Source organism: Eulemur rufifrons, chromosome 18 (genome assembly GCF_041146395.1).
Source record: "Eulemur rufifrons isolate Redbay chromosome 18, OSU_ERuf_1, whole genome shotgun sequence".
Taxonomy (NCBI): domain Eukaryota; kingdom Metazoa; phylum Chordata; class Mammalia; order Primates; family Lemuridae; genus Eulemur; species Eulemur rufifrons.
Window position 1 is genome coordinate 55,079,438 of NC_091000.1, and position 21,642 is coordinate 55,101,079.

The window sequence follows — 21,642 nt, forward strand, 5'->3', positions numbered from 1 at the left end:
CATTACAAATAGTATGTTCAGATATACTTAAAAAAATAAAAATGATTTTTAAACATAGGCTAAAGTTTACTAAATTTTAGGTTGCATGACCACATTGAATACCATGTTCCAGTTAGCCCTTAAATAGGGTTCTCCTGACTCATAGAGCAATGTCTGTTTACAAAATTTTGGGGTAAATTTCTTATTCTTCAAATATCCCCATTATTATACAAATACTGACACCCTTCCCCTTAGCAAAAAGTAAAATTCTTGCTTACTATTCTGTCAGGTTTTCATCCATTGTAAATAATCTGCCCAGTAAATACGTAACTAGTATATTCGTTGATTGGTTTCCATACTAATTTGATTTCCCTTCTCTTCAGTAAAAAAAAATAGCAATTCTTTCTTAATTGTGAATAGAAACATTAAGATAGAGGCATTCATTCTCTGGTGGGAAATAGGGAAAATGGAGAAGGGGAAGCACATATTTCCTGAAACCGACCTATTTGTCACACTGGATGAATAATGGCATCATTGATGCTGAATCGGGGCTCTCAAAGCAGCTCTTAAAACTGGGGGGGGGGGGGGGCGGACAGAAAGAGAGAAAGATAAGTGCATGGATTGAGAGAGCAAAGAGAAGCAGTGGCTCTGAGTTTCACGTGGTGTGTTAAAATGTTAGATTCTCAATTACATTTTGCTATTTATTAAAAGCTTTCAGGCTTTCTGATTAGAAACACCTCACTCTAGCCTGGGCAACAAAGTGAGACTCTGTCTCAACAACAACAACAAAAAAAAATAGAAACACCTAATTCTCTAGTAGGAATACTGGCATTGGAGTGGGTTGGTTGCAGCAGTTGAAGAATGTGGGCTCTTAAGTCAGACTGGGTTCAAATCCTGGCTCCACCACCTTCTATCTGTGTAAGGCCAGGTGAATTACTGAATCTCACTATGGTTCTGTTTCCTCATGTGATGAATAAGGACAATAATAGTTCTGATCTCGTAATGTTGATTTGAGAACTAAATGATCTGTTTGTATAAGGTACTTAACCCGGTACCTGGCATGTCGGAAGTATTGACTTAATATTTATCATCATCTTCATCATTGTCTCACTGTGGCAGTAGTTGGGGTAGTAGCATCAATACTTTGGAAAGAAAATTCATCGTATTGGGATTTATGAGATCTGGTTTTTCCATAAGCTGCTAGACTTTGTGTAAGGTAACCTCTGTGGGTCTCTGTGTTTCATCTGTGAAAGGAAGAGATATAGCCTGGAATGATCTCAGATCCCCTTAAGCTCTCTGATAAAACATGAATCAGCCATTTCATGTTGGCCTTACAGCTGTTCCAGTGGACTTTTCAGAGGCAAATCAAAGGCTTGTTTGTTAAGCCATTTGCATTGCATTGAATCAGCTTTGTGGCATTTTACATTTTAAATATATAATCTCTTCCTTCTATTACCTATGTAGTTGTAATAATATTTGTCTGGCAGATAATTCTGAGTTTGAAGTGAAAACCTTTGTGCTAGAGCTAGGGAAAAAACAGAAATAACCTGCAGAATTCGGCACCTATAGTATGTCGTTTGTACATAAATCCATACCTTCCCCTAAACCTCATATATACCTGCACATATTCATGGATCTGGGTTGGAGATTATAAAGTTAATATAGTCAACACTGATAAACTTGAAGAGCGGTCTTTGTAAATGTTTAAATCACTGCTGGTTGCATTTAAAGCATTCTTGACAATGAATCGATACATTTATCATTTCCTAAAGTGTGCCATGTTAGATTAACAGTGAATGCCAGTAACCTTGGTTTTTGTTTTCTCCTAGTCTTCTATAAATCTTCATACCAAAAATAAAAATAAAAAGCAGTCTGGTAGTGGCATATCTGGAGGTCAGTGTGGATGCAAACATTCCCTGGCCTCTGAGAGATTCTAAACTGTTGACTTAGAAATTATATAACAGTTCTTGCCATATGGCATGTTGCTCAAATTTGCTGAAGCCATGTGTTTTCAGGCATTGTTAATACCTTGCAACTCAGGAGAAGGGTTGAAACAGAAGCATAGTGAGACTCAGTAATTCTCATTCTGCTAGCATTGCTTTATACTGTGAGGGGACAGATGATCACCCCAATCCGTGGGCTAATGCTGTGGGATGAGCAGCCATGTTTGACTCGATGGAGGATTGTACGTGCTCAAAGGTAGAAATGATTTCTGCTCCACATTGCTTAACTATAGAAGAACTGTAACGAGACAAAACATTTGTGCATCAAAATTTACATTCTAAAAGCCAGCGGTAGCCAAAATAGAACCAATTTTTTAGCAGAGTTCCACAATATTAATTTGTAATTAATATCATATCGGTTCATTATATTACTATTCAAGTAATAGTTTGATCAAGCTCTGTTTGATGAAGATCAGATTTCTAGCAGTTAAAGGCACAGGCTCTGGGGTCAGACTTCATGGGCCCAAATCCTAGCTCTGCCACTTCCAACTGTGTTGACAGTAGACAATAATAACAGTACCACTTTCAGGAGGCTGAAGGAGGCTGAGGCAGGAGGATCACTGGAGCCCAGGAATTCAAGGTTGCAGTGAGCTTTGATCACACCACTGTACTCCAGCCAGGGCAACAGAGCTAAACAAATAAAAATACCACCTTATTACAAATCTTGTTGAAATGAGATTATGTATATGAAGCACTCAGCAAGTGCCTTGCACAGAGGAAACGTTTGATAATTGTTAGCAATTATGCTTAAATGATAGAATTTTTCCCTGTAGTTATGAGACACACTAGTAGTTGACTATTTGAAAAATTTGTTAGAGATTCACTATAAATGATGTATGCCATAGTAAAAGCTATTTATGAAAAAAATACAAATGTCAAATCCTCCCAGATTTTAAAAATATTTTTCTATTACAGTCTTTTATAAATCACCCATACCTGATTTGACATTTCTTTTAATAACTCGGTTTTGTCAAGTTGTTCCTAAGCATTCAACTTAGTTTTCTTAGAATCAGCAACCCTCTTTTTGCATTTTCTAATTAAACTGTGTAATTACAGAGAAGTACAACTGACATAAACCAGTTTAGGAGCAGACACAACTGACCCTTTGTAAGAACATAACTCAGCTGGTGGGAGTCCAGAGAGTGGAGTACCAGCTGGGGTGATTAGCATGCAGTGGGCATGCATCAGTGTAGTTTATAGGTGGAAGAGAGAATGTTGGTTAATCCAGAGAATTGAACAAGTGGAGGTCAGTTAAAAATTTCTGTTGTAAAGATGTCCAAAATAAATGAGCTAAGCTAATCTTGTTAAATTTTTTTAAAGTGTGCTGCTCTTTTTATTCTCCCCTCTACTCCTCTATTTTTTATCCCACCAAATCCCACCTTCTTCCACACTTTGCTTTTTTCTGTCCACATCTATTCCTTAGAGTATTTGCTGACACCCAGATACTTACAACTTAAGTGTATTTAGAGGGGTGGATCACAGTAACACCAATAGACACTATAGTCCTGAGCACTAAATTGTGAGCACTGTGTGCTAATCCTTTCACACGCCATCGGTAATGAAGCTGTCGAACTTCTTCTTCCAATCAGGTAGAAATTATTATTGTCCCCATTTTACAGATGAGAAAACTGAGGTTCAGAGAGGCCCTGCTTCCTATGAGAGAGCTAGAAGCATTGGTAAATGTGGATGTCAATCAATGACAGTTATATATGCTGGTGGAGATTTTATGGATTCTACTCCAGTCACCAGCATTCCTTTCTTCTCTCGCATCCTAAAGAGAGTCTGTGTTAAGGAATTCATACTGGAGTGCTCTGGCTTGGAACCTAGCCAGGAATAGTACTAACAGCAGCCTCCGTCCTGTCAGAAGTTCTCTAGATCCTTGTGTTTAGTTTGGGCTTTGTTTTAACCTCCCCTCAAGTTTTATAAATACTGTGCACCCCATAGTCCAGAAGAGATGTTGAGTCAGGTCTGCTTTTGTATTAGAGGGAGATAGTATAAAACACTCTCAAAGCAGATAGAAATGAAGGAGGTTTACTTTGTGAGCAGTTGTTTTATGTGAAAACACCCTCCTGAATGACTCCGATGCTCGTTCTCTATAAGCCAGTCTTCACAGGTGAGGTGGCTCTACTTTCTTCCTTCATTCTCCGCACCGGTGCCGAGGGCAGCAGTTGCTTGACCCCGCCTTGGTGAGTCAGCCACTTTACCCAGCACCAAAAAAAAGAGCAAGCTCATGACCAGCCCCAGCGCTGTTGCCGGGGTGGAAACATCCATCTGGGTGAGTCACCCTGTGCCGTGCTGCCAGCAAGGCTTCTGAGGACTGCGATGCTGATAGCTCCTGGATGCCTCAGTGGAAAATGGCCCCGTGGTCTACATTTACCCTCGTGGCCCGGTTTCTCAGAATCCTCTTACCAGGCCCCTTCATGGCAGACTTCTCTGTAGTTGATTAAAACTTAAATCTAGTGTCACCAAATCAAGCCTTAAAGCCTTAGTTCCTTTATCTAAACTCTGTAGTTTGGGTCACAACGTAAACCATGTTTGAAATCACCACATAAGAGAATTCCATACACTAAAGCTTTTTGAGAAAGGGATTTACTTAAACCTTGCCCGTGTGAGGCATTCTTCCCCCTTCTGGTATGTGTGAGGAACCTGTCCGGTCTTGCGCTGTCCAGGTGCTCTGATTTGGAGCCGGGCCACCTGCCAAGGCCAGACTCATCAAAATCGCTGTGTCTGTCAGCCCTGGTTAGAAGTGGAAAAACATCCTCACAAATGAGCAGGCCCAGGAATTTCAAATCACAAATAGTGAGCCCAACCTTTTTTTCCTCCAACTTGAACTCCAAAGAGAAAAGAGGGAAAAGAAGGCAAACTGGGGGCTCTGTTTAAACTGATAAAATTATTGATTGTGTTCAAATCTTGGATACTCTCTTATGTAGTTACTTTGGAAAAACAAGGAATAGTCTGTTCATATGTCAGGTCTGGTCTGTGATCACCACGTTTGGTGTTCTGTTCACCCATGGTCTGTATGTGTCTGCCTTGTTTATTGCAGATTATAAACAAGACAGGGGTTATGCCCTCCTGTTTCATTCTCCAACTCTCTAGGACATACCCCACTGTGACTATTTTACCTTGTGCCTCTTCAGCCATCAAATTGTGAGCATATGAATGATAGGTGCATTTTCCCTTCTATCCTTGGTTTCTCTTCTTTTGTGCTTTGCACTCAGGGCCTTGCCATAGAGGATTGCCTTGGTTACCCAGTTCCCAATGCACACACACAGTAGAGTCCATTGCAGCTATTCCCAATAGGGACAGATTATGCTCACGTGTGGAGACCCAAGGGTGTTAGCTTTCCAGAAATCTGTATCAGAGGTGACTCAGGGTTGGGTGACTCAGGTCTGTGACTTTGCTTGCAGAAATTCCATACAAGAGCTCTCTTTACTGTTCTGACATTGTATTATGGGTTACTTTGGGCATGCCTGTTTTAAGACTTGTCCACGTGGTTATAGGAGGTCTAATCATAAACCCCGGAGGAAATTGGCTTCATGGTTGTGGTTATTAACAAGTGAGGTCAGGCTCGCCCTGTGGATTCACCACACCAGGCAGAGCTGACGTCTGCAGAGTGGCCCCCTCCTCGCTGGCATCGGTCCTGCTGAAAAGCCACAGGCCTCTTGGGTTTGACAATGTTGTGGCTTTGCTCGGTTTGTCTGGGATAGAAACAAATACTCCTAGGTCCTCCTGCTTCCCACAGGACTTGTGAATTCTCTGTCATGGGCTGGTGTGCTTTCCTTTAGACAAACAGCACTTCATTCTACTTAAGTACAAACTGCAGTCGGGAAACAGGGTGGAGATAAGTACATCTTTCATGGGATCCACCCATGCACTGTTTGAATTCCCCTGATTCCCACCACCCAGCATAAATAGCTCCTTTTTTAATGAACTGAGGTTCAAAAGCAGTTGGCAAGTCATTTTTTCCTTTGCTGAGAAAGGGGACTGTTGTGTTTAAAAAACAGAAATGAACAAAGCAAAAAAACCAAAAGACAAAATAAGGCAAAAAAAAAACCCCCAGTCTTTTCAAAACCAGAGTCTCCTTAAGAAACCATATGAGGGTTTTTGGTATTTCATGTTTTCTATCACACAGTGAAGTGTAGCCATCCTTTGTGTTCTATGGAGAGCTGGTTGTGAAAACGGACAGAGACTGTGTAAAGAGTCTATAGTGCCTTTTAAGGCTTTGGTTGACAGGTTGGCCTTTTTTGTAGTTGTTCTTACTATACCAGTGGTGCCTTGAAGGTCACTAGCTAGACCAAAAAATTGGTTAAGTATAACTCCAGCCAAGGGTTCATACAGCTGAAAAGGCATCAGAATGGCAAAATAGGGGGAACTCTGTAGAACCTGTCTCATTCACAATTTTGTTGGTACAATTTATTTTTTTCCTGTACCTTTCTACCTTAATGTTTAAAAAAAAAAAAAAGGAAAATATTTTTCCTATACAGAACGATATGGGTTGGCACACCCTGGCCCAAATAATGATGCTCTTCCTTCTCATTTCTAAGCGCGTGCGCACCCGCAAACACACACACATCCTTTGTGTCTGCTCTCCACCCTCCTACCTCTCACTGTTACGTGTGAGAGTCACACCATTATATTTGGTCAGTGGCACTTTAAAAGTGAGACCTCTAAGGAAGTTAGAAAAATAGCAATGAATGATTCCTTTCAAAAATCTTTCTAAGAACAGGTGTCTTCCTTTTTCTTTTATCTTTGGCATTGGATTGCTTCACAGGATTGTCGCAAAGATGGATAAACTATTTGAGGGAAAAATAATTAGGTAATGATTTCCTTCCTTCCACTAAAATGAAGCATATTTGATTAAAGATTTAAGGGATGATAACTAAAATATATTCTAGACTTTTATTGGCCAGGGACTGTGGTGAGTGTTTTACTTATGTTGGCTTACTAAATCGATACAGGGCATGGTTGATTCTTACCCACAAGCACCACAAACTGTCACAGAGCTTAAAAACTGGGTGTGCTGATATAATTCACCCCGTTAAGAAGACCACAGGGATGGGGAAAGAGAAAGGATTTCAAAGACCTCAGTCCTCTCTCATCAACAAGAGACAGGAAATCTGCCACACACATAGCTCACCACTGCTACAGCCCACAAACAACTAGCAACTGAGAAAACCACAGCACTAAGGATATCTGTAACCAAGGCATCCATCCAGAACCTAGACTGCCATCAAAGCACCCACAAGCAAAGCCAAAGGTTCTTACCCAACATATGCTACAAACACACCCTTTTGAGTGGGGGTGGGGAGAGCAAAAAGCCCCATCTAAACAAAAGAAAATCCAAAAACAATATGCAACAGCTGTTCCAGATGAGAAGGAATCAGCGCAAGAACTCCAGAAGTATGAAAAATCAGAGTGAAAGGCCACCCACAAAGGGGCACACCGGCTCTCTAGCAATGGATACCAATGAAAATGAAAACATTGAAATGACAGATAAAGAAGTCCAAATATGTGTAAGGAAGCTCAATGAAATCCAAGAGAAAATGGAAAACCAACTCCAAGAAACCACAAAAACAATTCAGGAAATGAACGAAAAATTTATTAAAGAGATAGACATATTTTTTAAAAAACCAAATAGAACTTCTAGAAATGAAAAACTCCTTTAAGGAAATAAAAACACTGTGGAAAGCTTTAAGAATAAACTAGACCAGGCAGAAGAAAGAATGTCAGAGTTTGAAGACAACTCTTTTGAACTAACTCAGTCAAAAATAAAGATTAGGCCGGGCGCGGTGGCTCACGCCTGTAATCCTAGCACTCTGGGAGGCCGAGGCGGGTGGATTGCTCAAGGTCAGGAGTTCGAGACCAGCCTGAGCGAGACCCCGTCTCTACTAAAAATAGAAAGACATTATATGGACATCTAAAAATCTATATAGAAAAAATTAGCCGGGCATAGTGGCGCATGCCTGTAGTCCCAGCTACTCGGGAGGCTGAGGCAGTAGGATCGCTTAAGCCCAGGAGTTTGAGGTTGCTGTGAGCTAAGCTGACGCCACGGCACTCACTCTAGCCTGGGCAACAAAGTGAGACTCTGTCTCAACAAAAAAAAAAAAAAAAAAAAAAAAAAAAAAATAAAGATTAAAGAATTAAGAGGCATGGACAAAGCCTACAAGGAATATGGGATTATGTAAAATGACCTAATACAAGAATCATGCGCATCCCTGAGGGTAACAAAGAAAATGTATAAGGCCTGGAAAACCTATTTGAGGGAATAATTGAGGAAAACTTCCCTGCTCTTGCTAGAGATTTAGACATCCAGGTACAAGAAGTTCAGCAAACACTTGGGAGATTCATTGCAGAGAGGCAATCACCAAGACATATAATCATCAGACTGGCCAAAGTCAACACAAAGGAGGAACTCCTGTGAGCTGTGAGGTGAAAACAAGTAACTTACGAAGAAAAACCCATCAGGCTAGCAGGAGACTTCTCAACTGAGACATTACAAGGCAGAAGGGATTGGGGCCCCATCTTCAATCTTCTTTAACAGAACAACTACCAGCCTAGAATTTTGTGTCCTGCAAAATTAAATTTCATACATGAAGGAGAAATGAAGACTTTTCCAGACAAGCTAACACTGAGGGAATTTGTCAAGAACAGACTTGCCCTGCAGGAAATACTCAGAACTGCATTATACGTGCATCAGCACAATAGACCCCCACCATTGTAAAACCACCCAAAAGCTAAACCTCAGAGCTCATATAAAATAATATAGCACAAGAGGATAAACAAAGCAATAAGGTACTACCCAACATGATGACTAGAACAGCATCCCACATATCAATTCTGTCAATCGTTGTGAATGGTCTGAATGCCCCACTTAAGAGACATGGGCTAGCTGAATGGATGGAAAAGTACAACCTAAGTATCTGCTGTCTCCAGGAAAAACATCCAACTCACAAGGACTCTTACATACTCAAGGCAAAGGGATGGAAAAAAGTACTCCACACAAATGGAAACCAAAAGAAAGCAGGTGTAGCCATACTTGTATCAGATAAAATTGACCTTTAAATCAACAATAGTAAAGAAAGACAAAGATGATCATGATGTAACGGTAAAGGGAGCAATTCAACAAGAAGACATAACAATCCTAAATATTTATGCACCCAACTTCATAAAGCAAATTCTACTAGATCTAAGCAAAGATAAACAGTAGCATTATAATTACCAGGGACTTTAACATTCCACTGACAGAACTGGACAGATCCTTCATGCAGAAAGTAAATAAACAAACACTGGGCTTAAACAGAACAAATGGGCCTAACAGACATTTACAGATTTTACCCTAAAACTACTGAATATACATTTCTCTCGTCAGCACATGGAACATTAAGATTGATCATATTTTATGCCACAAAACATGTCTTTTTTTTTTTTTTTTTGAGACATAGTCTCACTCTGTTGCCTGGGCTAGAGTGCCATGGCATCAGCCTAGCTCACAGAAAACTAAAACTCCTAGGCTCAAGCTATCCTCCTGCCTCAGCCTCCCAAGTAGCTGGGACTATAGGCACATGCCACCATTCCCGACTAATTTTTTCTATTTTTAGTTGCCCAGCTAATTTTTTTCTATTTTTACTAGAGACAGGGTCTGGCTCTTGCTCAGGCTAGTCTCAAACTCCTGAGTTCAAGTGATCCCCCTGCCTCAGTCCCCCGGAGTACTAGGATTACAGGTGTGAGCCACTGCAGCCGGCCCATAAAACATGTCTTAACAAATTCAAAAAAACAGGAATCATAACATGTATCTTCTCAGATCACAGTGGAATAAAACTAGCAATCGGTTCCAAGAGAAACATTCAATTCTACACAAAGTCGTGGAAATTAACCTGCTGCTGAATGATTACTGGGCCAATAATGAAATTAAGATGGAAATCAAAAGATTGCTCAAACTGAACAACAAAAGGGACACAAGGTATCCAAATCTGTGAGATTCAGCAAAAGCATTCCTAAGGGGAAAATTCATAGCCTTAAATGCCTACATCAGAAAGATCACAAATTAACAATCTAATGACACGTCTCAAGGAACTAGCAAAGGAAGAGCAAACCAAACCCAAAACCAGCAGAAGAAAAGAAATAAGGTCAGAGCAGAACTAAACAAAATGGAAAATAAAAATATAATACAAAGGAGCAGCAAAACAAAAAGTTGGCTCTTTGAATAGATAAACAAAATTGATAGACCTCTTGCTAGACCAGGAATAAAAGAGAAAGGACCCAGATAAGCTCAATCAGAAATGAAAGAGAAGATATTACAACTGATACCACAGAAATACAAAATGTCATCTGTAAATACTATGAAAATCTCTATGCACATAAATTAGAAAGCCTAGAGGAAACGGACAAATTTCCTGGAAACACATAACCTCCCAAGACTCAATCAGGAAGAAATGGAACTCCTGAACAGACCAATAATGAGCAGCAAGCTTGAAGCAGTAATAAGAAATCTTCCAACAATGACAACAAAAAAAGCCTGAGACCAGGTGGATTCACTGCCAAATTTTACCAGACCCACAAAGAAAAGCTGGTACCCACACTGCAGAAATTATTCCATAGCATCAAGAAAGAGAGAATCCTCCCCAACTCATTCTATGAAGTAAGTATCACCTTGATACAAAAGCCAGGAAAGAACATACTAAAAAGAGAACTATAGACCAATATCCCTTATAAACTTACATGTAAAAATCCTCATTAAAATACTAGCTAACCAAATTCAACAGCATGTCAAAGAAATAATCCATTATGACCCGGTGGGTTTCATCTCAGGGATGCAAGGATGGTTCAACATACGTAAATCAATAAATGTGATTCACTACATAAACAGAAGCAAAAACAAAGACCATATGATCATCTCAGTAGATGCAGAAAAAGCATTCGACAAAATTCAGCCCTCTTTCATGATAAAAACCCTCAACAAACTAGGCATAGAAGGAGCATATCTCAAAATTATAAAAGCCATATATGACAAACCCACAGCCAACAGCATACCAAATGGGGAAAAGCTGAAAGCATTCCCCCTAAGAACTGGAAAGAGACAAAGGTACTCACTGTCACTACATCTATTCAACATAGTGCTGGAAGTCCTAGCCAGAGCAATCAGGCAAGAGAAAGAAATGAAGGACATCCAAATCAGAAAAGAGAAGGTCAAATTATTGCTTGTTGCTGACGATATGATCTTATATCTAGAAAACCCCAAAGACTCCACCAAGAGACTCCTGGAATTGATAAGTACATTCTGCAAAGTCTCATATTACAAAATCAATGTACACAATTCAGTGGCATTTCTGGGCACCCATAACAGTGAAGTGGATAGTCAAATCAAAGACTCAATACCATTCACAGTAGCTACAAAGAAAATAAAATACCTAGGAATATACTTAACCAAGGAGGTGAAAGATCTCTACAAATAGAATTACAAAACACTGAGGAAAGAAATTGCAGAGTATACAAACAAGTGGGAAGACACACCATGATCATGGATCAGTAGTATCAACATTGTTAAAATGTTCATACTACCCAAAGTGATTTATAGACTCAATTCAATCCCTATCAAAATACCAGTGCAATATTTCACAGATCTAGAAAAAATAATTCTGCACTTTGTTTGGAACCATAAAAAAGCCCAAATAGCCAAAGCAATTTTAAGCAAAAAACAAACAAATATACAAAAATCCCCAAATCTGGAGGTATCACATTACCAGACTTGAAACTATACTTCCAGACTATAGTAACCAAAACAGCTTGGTATTGGTACAAAAATAGAGACATAGACCAATGGAATAAAACAGAGAACCCAGATGTAAAACCATCCACATAGAGCCAACTGATGTTTGACAAAGCAGACAACAGTATACACTGGGGAAAACAAGCCCTATTCAATAAATGGTGCTGGGAAAATTGGATAGCTACATGAAGAAGAATTAAACAGGATCTGTATATCTCACCAGTCACAAAAATTAATTCAAGATAGATAAAAGACTTAAATATAAGGCATGAAACCATAAGAATTCTAGAAGAAAATGTAGGAAAAACTCTTCTAGACAGCAGCAGAGGTAAAGAATTTATGACTAAGACTCCCAATGACAATTAACAGCAACAAGAAAAATAAATAAATGGGACTTAATTAAATTAAAAAGCTTTTGCGCAGCTAAGGAAATAATCAACAGAGCAAATAGATAACCTACAGAATGGGAGAAAATATTCGAAAACTATACATACAACAAATGGCTAATATCCAGAATCTACAAAGAGCAAATTAGCAAAAAAAGAACAAACAACCCCATTAAAAAGTGGACAAAAGAAATGAACAAAAGTTTTTCAAAAGAAGATAGACAAATGGCCAAAAAGAAAAAAGAAAAAAAGAAAAAATGCTCAATGTCACTAATCATCAGGAAATGCAAATTAAAACCACAATGAGATATCACCTTGCCCCTGTTAGAATGGCTTTTATTAAAAAGCCCACAAACAATAGATGCTGGTGTGGATGCAGAGAGAAAAGAACACTTCTACACTATTGGTGGGACTACAAATAAGTACAAATTCTATGGAAAACAGTATGGAGATTCCCTGAAGAACTAAAAGTAGATCTACCATTGTTTCCAGCAATCCTACTACTGGGTATCTACCCAAAGGAAAAGAAGCCATTTTATCAAAAAGACACCTGCACTCGAATGTTTATTGCAGCACACTTCACAATTGCAAAGATGAGGAATCAACCCAAGTGCCCATCAATTCATGAGTGGATAAACAAAATATGGTATGTCTATACCATGGAGTACTACTTAGCCACAAAAAGGGATGAATTAATGCCTTTTGCAACAATATGGTTGGAACTGGAAACCATTCTCCTAAGTGGAGTGTCTAAAGAATGGAAAACAAACACCACACGTACTTGCTATTAAATTGGAACTACACGTGCACAGAGGGAAGTAAAACTCAGTGGAAATCAAGCAGAGGCGGGGCAGAGGGAGAGGAAATTGGCAAAAACCTACTTCACAGGTGCCATGAACACTATTTGGGTGATGGGGACACTTATAGCCATGACTCAAGCATTACAAAAGCGATACATGTAAACAAAAATGTTTGTACCCATGTAATATTTTGAAATTTTTAATAAATCATCCCAGCAACCCACTAAGGTAGCAGCTATTATTCCTATTTTGTTGATGAAGAAACAGAGAACTTGCCCGATGTCATGCAGCAGATGGTAAGAAGATGATAGAGCTGAGGTTTGAAAATAAAATTGTAAAAAGCAAAACAAATAAAACACGAAGAAAATATGGGTGAATTCTATATAATTTGGGTGATGGAAGAGGATTTTGGGAAAAGAACCTATACCATAGGCAAAAATCATAAAGGAAAAGGGAAAATATTTGAATGTGAAAGACCAAAAGCTTTTGTATGGCAAAGAACAACATAAGACTGAAAGGTAAATGACAGGCTGGGAAGAAAATATTTACAACGTATACGATAGGCCAAAGGTTAATATCCCTAATATGTAGTGAGCATTTTAAGATTAAAGAAAAAATCAATGACTAAACCAACTGATTTATAAAAATAAGCACAGGACTAAAATAGCCAATTTACTAAAGAATTAATACAAATGGGCAATAAACAAAAAAAAGGAAAGTTACTTTATGAAAACAAGAGGCTTTTTTTCCCGATTCACTTAATCAAAACTAAGAAGAATGATCATAGGCAGTGATGTTGAAGGTGTTGTAAACAGTGCATTGCTAGATGACTTAGCAATTTGATTTTTTTGGAGTTTTGCCTAGTAAAGTCAGTAGGAAAGTGCACAGAGATAAACATGTAAGGATAAATATTGAAGAAGATTAGCAGAAAAAATCTAAATTTCCATTGTGGGGAACTCATGGAATCAGTTATTCATACAGTGGAAAGCTCAGCACCTATTAAAAATGCTAACATTGACGTATAATTTGTAGAGATGAAAAAATGTTCATTATTTCTTGTCTTAAAAGAAAATAAATTTCCTTTGAGACATGAAGCCATGGTGGTAAAATGTATTCTAGTCTCTCTAGAATCCAGTCTTACTTAGATTTGTAAAAATACATGCAAAAGAGAAAACAAATCTTTTCAGAAACAGTATAATAATTTTCTATTTTTTTGTATTCATTTTTTCCTCAGATTTTTTCGTTTCCCAGTTATGAATAAAACTTTATTCAATATGTTAAATTTGAATTATATTCTATCTGCCAAGCATAACTGTAACTAGAAGAACTTGACTATTTTCTAAAATCATATGTACATATTTAGTGGAAATCAGAGCAACTAGCTTTATTTTTTTTTTGTCACATATATTTTGTTATAATACCCAGGAGGTTACTGTGAGTATCTGTGAAAGTGTGATCTGTAATTTTTATCAAAATTATCTGGTTAGTACATATATACTATGTTGACACATCTATTCATACCCCATTGGCTTATTTATTATTTAACAAAGGCCTGCTGTAGTCTTCAGGGATTCATTAGAATTTCAAAAACAGTCATACTTTGACCAAAGTGGAAAGTGATACAATTAAGCATTTCTTTTTAAGTTTAATGAGCAATGTTTTGATGACTTTCTTATTACTAATGAGGAAAGGAGCCCTCAATTAAAAATACATTAGCCTGAGAACAGCAATGTCAACACAGGAATAATTCAGTAAATATGAGTCAGGCACTCTGCTAAGATGCAGTGACCCCTCTTTTCACGGTGCTCACCATCTAGCAGTAGAGGCAAACATGAAAAGAAAAAATCAGGCAATGTAATAAGTTCTGGCAGTTTGTCAGAAATACTGTGGAGATGAGAGGTAGGAGCAGCTGATTCCCAGTGTCATGTAGCAAGAGTTAACTGATAAGGGTGGACATCAGCCTTAAGATTTGGGAGTCAGTACAGGCAGACCTGGGCCCTGCCACTCACAAGTGATGAGGTTTTGGGCAAATGACTTAACCTTTCTGAGACCCAGTCACCCTATCAATCATAATTCATACCTACCCTTCCTGGGTATTGTCAAGATTCAATGATATAAAATATGTGAAGTGTCTTACCAATAGGACAGTTCATAAAAATTAATTTTCCACCTTCTCTTTGGTAGCAAAAGTAATAAAAGTATACTAGTCGAATTAGGCTAAGTCATGTCCTGTTTAGTATTGTAATATTTGGACATATGCTAAACTGAAATTTACTCTTATATTTTTATATGCTAGGGAATTCTTTGTTCATTTGGTTCATTTTTCATGCAATTTTAGTGTACACATCCTGGTTGTTGTTTTTTTCACTTGTAAACATATTTCATTTAGCTGTATAGCATTCATTCTTGTTTTTTCCAGCTAATAATCTTTAGCTTAAAAGACCATTCCTACCAAGGAAAAAGACACATTGTGATTTGCTCTTGAAAGAATGTAGGGAAAATAATCCATCCTGATTCCAACCTACTCGGCATTCGGAGCGGAAAGCAGAAGTGTTAACGTTTCACTACCTGATATGTAGGAATAGGTATAAATTCTTGATTGGTTAAGGATTTCAGGCTCTAGCGGGCCACACTAAAATCTCTTTGACCACAGTGCTTCTCTGCAGTTGAGTCCTTTCATCAACTCAAGCTCTTGCTTTTTTTTCAAGTTACTAAATATGAATTGGAATCATGAATTACGGTCAGGATACTTGACCTAGCCAACTCTTAAAATCGCTTGTCCCCACTCTCACCCTACCCCCTTCCTGGGGGCTGGTTAGCCAGTGTGGAAGATCAAACAGGATTGCTTCATTCAGCTGCTTGTGCCAAGAAAGAGTTGCTTTTAGAATGTCTTCGAATGGCACTTGGGTCTGCGTGAGGACCACAGGCAGTTCTAACAAGCCTGAGCACAGGCTGCATTTAATTCCGGATCTTCTCCGATACAGGACTCTCAGCTCCAGATAAAAGGCCTGCCTTTTAGCATGGGGCTTGGGAATATGTGTGGAATAAGGGAAGGTACTTTGAGAAAACGTATGAGAAAATACTGATGTATATGAAAGATCACACACCAGGGTGGTCAGATATTTTCTTAGCACGAAAGTATCATACTTGACTGTAACATAAAAGCAATTTTTAAAGTGTATGTGTGGTAGCTAATTTTGACAATACCTTATTCTTTTCAGAATGTGTGTGTGCACTAACACACACACACGCACACCTTTAGGTAGTCTTCACAACAAATCTGTGGGTTTAGAAAAGACTCTTATGATTACACCCATTAAAAAAAATCCACATATCCCGCCAACATGTTTTGAATATCTCTTAGGTACCAGGCCTTCAGTGCTGGATGGAGGAAATTAGCAATAGAGAAATAGTTATATAATTTGGTACATTTTTTCTAATCCATTTTTATACCATAGCATCCATAGATCTCTCTCTCTCACACACACACTATTTGACATAAGTTTTTATATTATATATACTATTCTAAAAATGGCTTTTTTCCACTCAACAGTGTTTTTTAATTCTAGCATTTTTTATACATAGATGTGGGTTTTTTTTTTTGTTTTATAAAATGTTGTATAGTATTCCATCATATAAAAAGTCACATTTTACTTACTGCCATACTAATGGGCATTTAACTTGATTCCAGTTTATGGTTTTATAAATAGTGCTGCCATGAACATCCTTGGAAAGAGCCGTTCGTGGGAGTGTCTCTAAGGTAGACACCTCGCAGTGGGCTGGAGAGCGTGGGCATATTCCCTTTTATAGATGCCATCAGGGCCGGGCGCGGTGGCTCACGCCTGTAATCCTAGCACTCTGGGAGGCCGAGGTGGGCGGATCGTTTGAGCTCAGGAGTTCGAGACCAGCCTGAGCAAGAGCGAGACCCCATCTCTACTAAAAAAAATAGAAAGAAATTATATGGACAGCTAAAAATACATATAGAAAAAATTAGCCGGGCATGGTGGTGCATGCCTGTAGTCCCAGCTACTCGGGAGGCTGAGACAGGAGGATCCCTTGAGCTCAGGAGTTTGAGGTTGCTGTGAGCTGGGCTGACGCCACGGCACTCACTCTAGCCTGGGCAACAGAGTGAGACTCTGTCTCAAAAAAAAAAAAAAAATATAGATGCCATCAGGTTTTCCTTCATAAAGGCTCTCTTCGTTTATTCTGCCACCAGCAGCTTCTGAAAATATCTCTTTCCTCAATCCAACAATATTTGATGTTGTCAAAGTTTTATTTTTTGCCAGCCTGATGGTTGAAAATATTATCCCTTGTTTTGTGTTGACACACTTGTAAGAGTCCCGTTCCAGGATCATGATATATAATATCGTAGTATAACAAGGGACTTCTAAAATCAAATCCAACTTGGCATAAGAGAAAAACATAAAACCAAAAGCTTATGTTATGTTACATTATTTTCAAATGTAAAAGGAACTGTCATGTAGGATAAAAAGGTTAGACTGACGCATTATTTCAACAAACATTTATTAAGCATTTTTGTCCTAGGCCCTAGGATTACAAAGATAAACCGATTATAGCCTCTGACATCAGGGGCTCTCATTCCGGTGGAGGAAACAGGTACTTAAGCCATTAGTTTTTGCAGATGTTATAATAGTGAATGTTCTGAGAACTGTAAGAGCACAGAGGAAGAATATAATTTTAATTTTCTTAATGATGGGAAATAAATGTTCAAAAGTCACCAATTTCAAAGTGCAGTAAATGCCTTCAAGCGTTTAAAAAGATTGTCACACCTTTACTCTTCAGCCTGACTTACCATAGTTCAGTACATGACAGAGATACAGAGAGATTCATGTAAGAGAACTTGTCCCTCAGGCCCCAATAGGGACACAGGTGAGGGTGCCTGCAAATCTACAAACAGCAGTTGAAGTCGTCACTCCACCATCAGCAATGAACAGTTTTTTGGGACGCGGCATGTACAGAACACCAGGCTAGAGGAAAAGGGGTGGCACCAAGGTGTGTATAACATGGTTCTTGCTCACTGGAAGCTCTGAATCCAGATGGGGAGATAAGACAATTCATGTTGAATGACATTTTTGGTGCTAAGTCATAAGAAGAAACTTAACCAAATTTGACTGATGCTTCCATATGGCCCACTGACAATGGAAAGGAAACTTTGATGCCTAAAGAAATGTCTTAGAAGGGAACAGTTTATCCACATACTGAGCTATACTTTAGAAATGTAAATGAAATTGTATATATTGAGCTCTTAATATATAGCCTTATTCATAGCAGACAGTACAATTTTAACGTTTTTTTTTTATTGCGATGTTACAAATGTGTCAAGAAAAATTATTCCCTTTTTTTAGTTTTTAATTTGTGTTTGTCTTGTTTTTTAGGTCAAGAAGTGGTTTTCAAGTGCCTTGGAGAAGGAATTCTTGAAAAAGCCTTTCAGGGGTATAATGCTTGTATTTTTGCATATGGACAAACAGGTAAGAAGTTGCTTTTATTTACAGTCAATGATACTAAATATGCATTTCTGAAAACTTAGAAAACCTTTGAGAAGCAACAAAAAGGCTTCTGACTTTTATGCGTTTAACTGAATTAGATGATCGAAAGTAACCATCTTTTTGAAGGTGCAACAGTTTTGATAATTGAATAATTTCAGTGTTAATAAACAAAGCTAATTTAAAAACATTAAATGTCATTTTCCTAAGTTATCGTTTTAACCTGTATTTGAACTAGAAGAATACTTGACCAGTTTCTCAGTATAAATGTTATAGTAAAAACTACAGAAAAACTCTTGGTATCATCCTATACTGAGGACTTTAACAAGGATACAAAAGTGATGATAGGTTATTAAACCCAGGCTTGTGAAGCAGTCAGTTGAAATAACCAAACCAAAAACATACTAGTGGCTCAGCGGTTAACACTCTGAGCCACTGTTTTTTCAGCTATGAGGTAAGAATAAATAAATCACAACAGTGCTGGCTAATACCACATCGCAGCGTAACTAAAGAGACTCAGATGAGGGAATAAGTGTGATATATACAACAGTAAAATACTATTAATGTTATCTTGATAAAGCGTGGTTGGAATTTTACCATACATACTTTCAAAGATTATGTATTTTTCGTGGTTGCATTTATACACATTCATCTGTAAATGAGATGCTCTCCAGCTCTTGCAATGGGAGTCAGCCTGGAGGGCATGATTGTAATGGAAAGCGCAGTCGCAGCCTTGGCATCCCAGGCGCCCTCTGAGGGCCTGGGTTTGCGGCCAGATGTGTCACTCTTCTGCTGCGTGACCTCGGCTGATATATACATTTTGCTTCCTCTTCCACCCTTTCTTCTTCTTGCTTTCTCTTCTCCAGGTTCAGGAAAATCCTTCTCCATGATGGGCCATGCTGAGCAGCTGGGCCTTATTCCAAGGCTCTGCTGTGCTTTATTTAAAAGGATCTCTTTGGAGCAAAATGAATCCCAGACCTTTAAAGTCGAAGTGTCCTATATGGAAATTTATAATGAGAAAGTTCGAGATCTTTTAGACCCCAAAGGGTAAGTTAGTGATTGAAATGAAGCTTGTAAATAGGGGTAATAATTTTAAATGATTCTAAAAGTTGAAATCCTAGGTGAATGTATGTATTTGAGCCCTTATTACTCTGGTTTCAGTTCATTTCCTGAGAAATCATCAGTTTCTCAAAGCTTCTTAGCAACCCAGTGTATATACAGTTTATCCTATACTCATGTGTAAAGTTGCCTGTGTGTGCCCTTTTTTTTTTGGTATTATTTTTTGCCACCATGAACTATTCATAACAATTGAGTTATGAATAACACATTGGTTCTTCCATTTATACTGACAAGAAGCACCTCCGTGTTGAAGGTAAAATGGTTGAAGGATTGAAGCAACTCAGCCTAGGCAAGTAGTTCTGTTCCCTGGTTGTGTGTTGGAATCGTGTGGGGAACTGTTTAAGGATCTACTGGAGTGACTACAGCAAGGCACCCCACAGAGACTGTGATTCTGTAGACCCAGGGTGAACCCCAGGCATCTGTATTTTTTAAAAACTAGATAATAAAGATTAGATGAGTTTGATTCATAGAGGGAAAGAGAGGCACTTACATTTTTTTGAGTTAAAAAAATTCTGTACTGATTTAAAAATAGTATGTATTCATAGAAAATTGGAAAATAGGTAAAGTGTAAGAAGAAATAAAGATGATCTATAATCTCACCATTCAAAAATAACCATTGTTAAATACTTTGGGGCATTTTGATCCTGTGGTTTCAGATTTATGTATATATGTGCATTTTGAGGTCATTTTCTTAAAAGACAATTGAGCATCCTGAACTTTTCACATAACACAATGAATGCTTTCTCCCGTCACTAAAAATTATTTTAAAATTCTTTTAGCAGCTGAAATGTAACATTTGTGAATGCTTATAAGTCCATAAGATCTTAGGTGGAATCAAGGGTGTGCAGTCAAAATTATGGGTGGCAAAGAAGTGGCCCAATCATAGGAAATGTTTATATTTATTTTAAGAAGCTATTAACTATTTAATGCATAGAAAAGACATTTATAACACCTGTAAAAGATAACAAATAATGAAATCAGCAACTGCCTACTCGCCACTTGGCTTAGTAAATGGAACATGACCAGTATTTTTGAAGACCCCTATATGTTCCTCTTGGATCCCAGTCCATTCCCTACCTCTTCCCAAGGGAACTATTATGAATTCTATGTCTATCATTCTCTTCTTCTTTGGCATTTACACATACTTTTGCACAGTTTTTGACTTTGTGTGACATCGTACTATATATGTCCTTTGGTGATTTGCTTTTTCCCTCCCCCCAATGATTTATTTATTCTTATGTGTGAAGTACTAAAGCATTAATTTTTACTGCTGTTTGGCATTCCATTGTATGATTATACCATAATTTATCCCTTCCCCTGTGATTGGTGTGATTTCTTTTTATCATTACCATGCAGCTCTGAAAATTCTTGTACAGGTCTCCTGGTGGATAAGTGCAGGAAAGAAAATACATCAAGGGGTGGAATTGTGAGTCACAAGATACTAAATCTCCAACTTTATTAAATAGTGCAAACTATTTTCCAAAGCGACTATACCAGTTTACACTCCCACCAGCAGTATACAAGAATTGCAGATGTTAGGCACCATCACAGGCACTCAATATTGTGCTAGATTTACTACTTCTTGCTGCTGAATAATGTTACAGAACCTCTGGTTGTGCAAGCAGAGTGAGCTGGATCATGTGCATAAACGTAGCTCTCTTGAGGACATGCATTGTAGTATGCCCTTGTGTAGAGTACTGCAGAATTGCTCATTGTCACATTGAGTTCTTGTTTTTTTTTTTGTTTTTTTTTTTTTTCTTTTTTTGAGACAGAGTCTTGCTCTGTCGCCTGGGCTAGAGTGCCGTGGCATCAGCCTAGCTCACAGCAACCTCAAACTCCTAGGTTCAAGCAGTCCTCTTGCCTCAGCCTCCTGAGTAGCTGAGACTAAGTGCACCACCGTACTTGACTAATTTTTCTATATTTAGTAGAGGTGGGGTCTCACTCTTGCTCAGGCTGGTCTTGAGCTCCTGACCTCAAGCGATCCTCCTGCATCCTCCAGCGATCCTCCAGAGTGCTAGGATTACAGACGTGAGCCACCATGCCTAGCCCTGTCACACTGAATTCTTCATCCTTAAAGTAAAGGTA

The 21,642-nt window shown here is 38.4% G+C and overlaps 1 protein-coding gene across 4 annotated transcripts in view; it reads left to right on the forward strand.

The window, feature by feature from the left end:
• Positions 1-21,642, forward strand: part of KIF13A (kinesin family member 13A) — a 197,781-nt gene that overhangs the window by 98,011 nt on the left and 78,128 nt on the right. For all 4 annotated transcript variants that reach the window (XM_069493541.1, XM_069493544.1, XM_069493545.1 and 1 more), the window contains exons 5-6: positions 18,331-18,423; positions 19,305-19,485. In XM_069493541.1, coding sequence (XP_069349642.1) covers positions 18,331-18,423; positions 19,305-19,485 — 274 coding nt within the window. The remainder of the gene's footprint in view (positions 1-18,330; positions 18,424-19,304; positions 19,486-21,642) is intronic.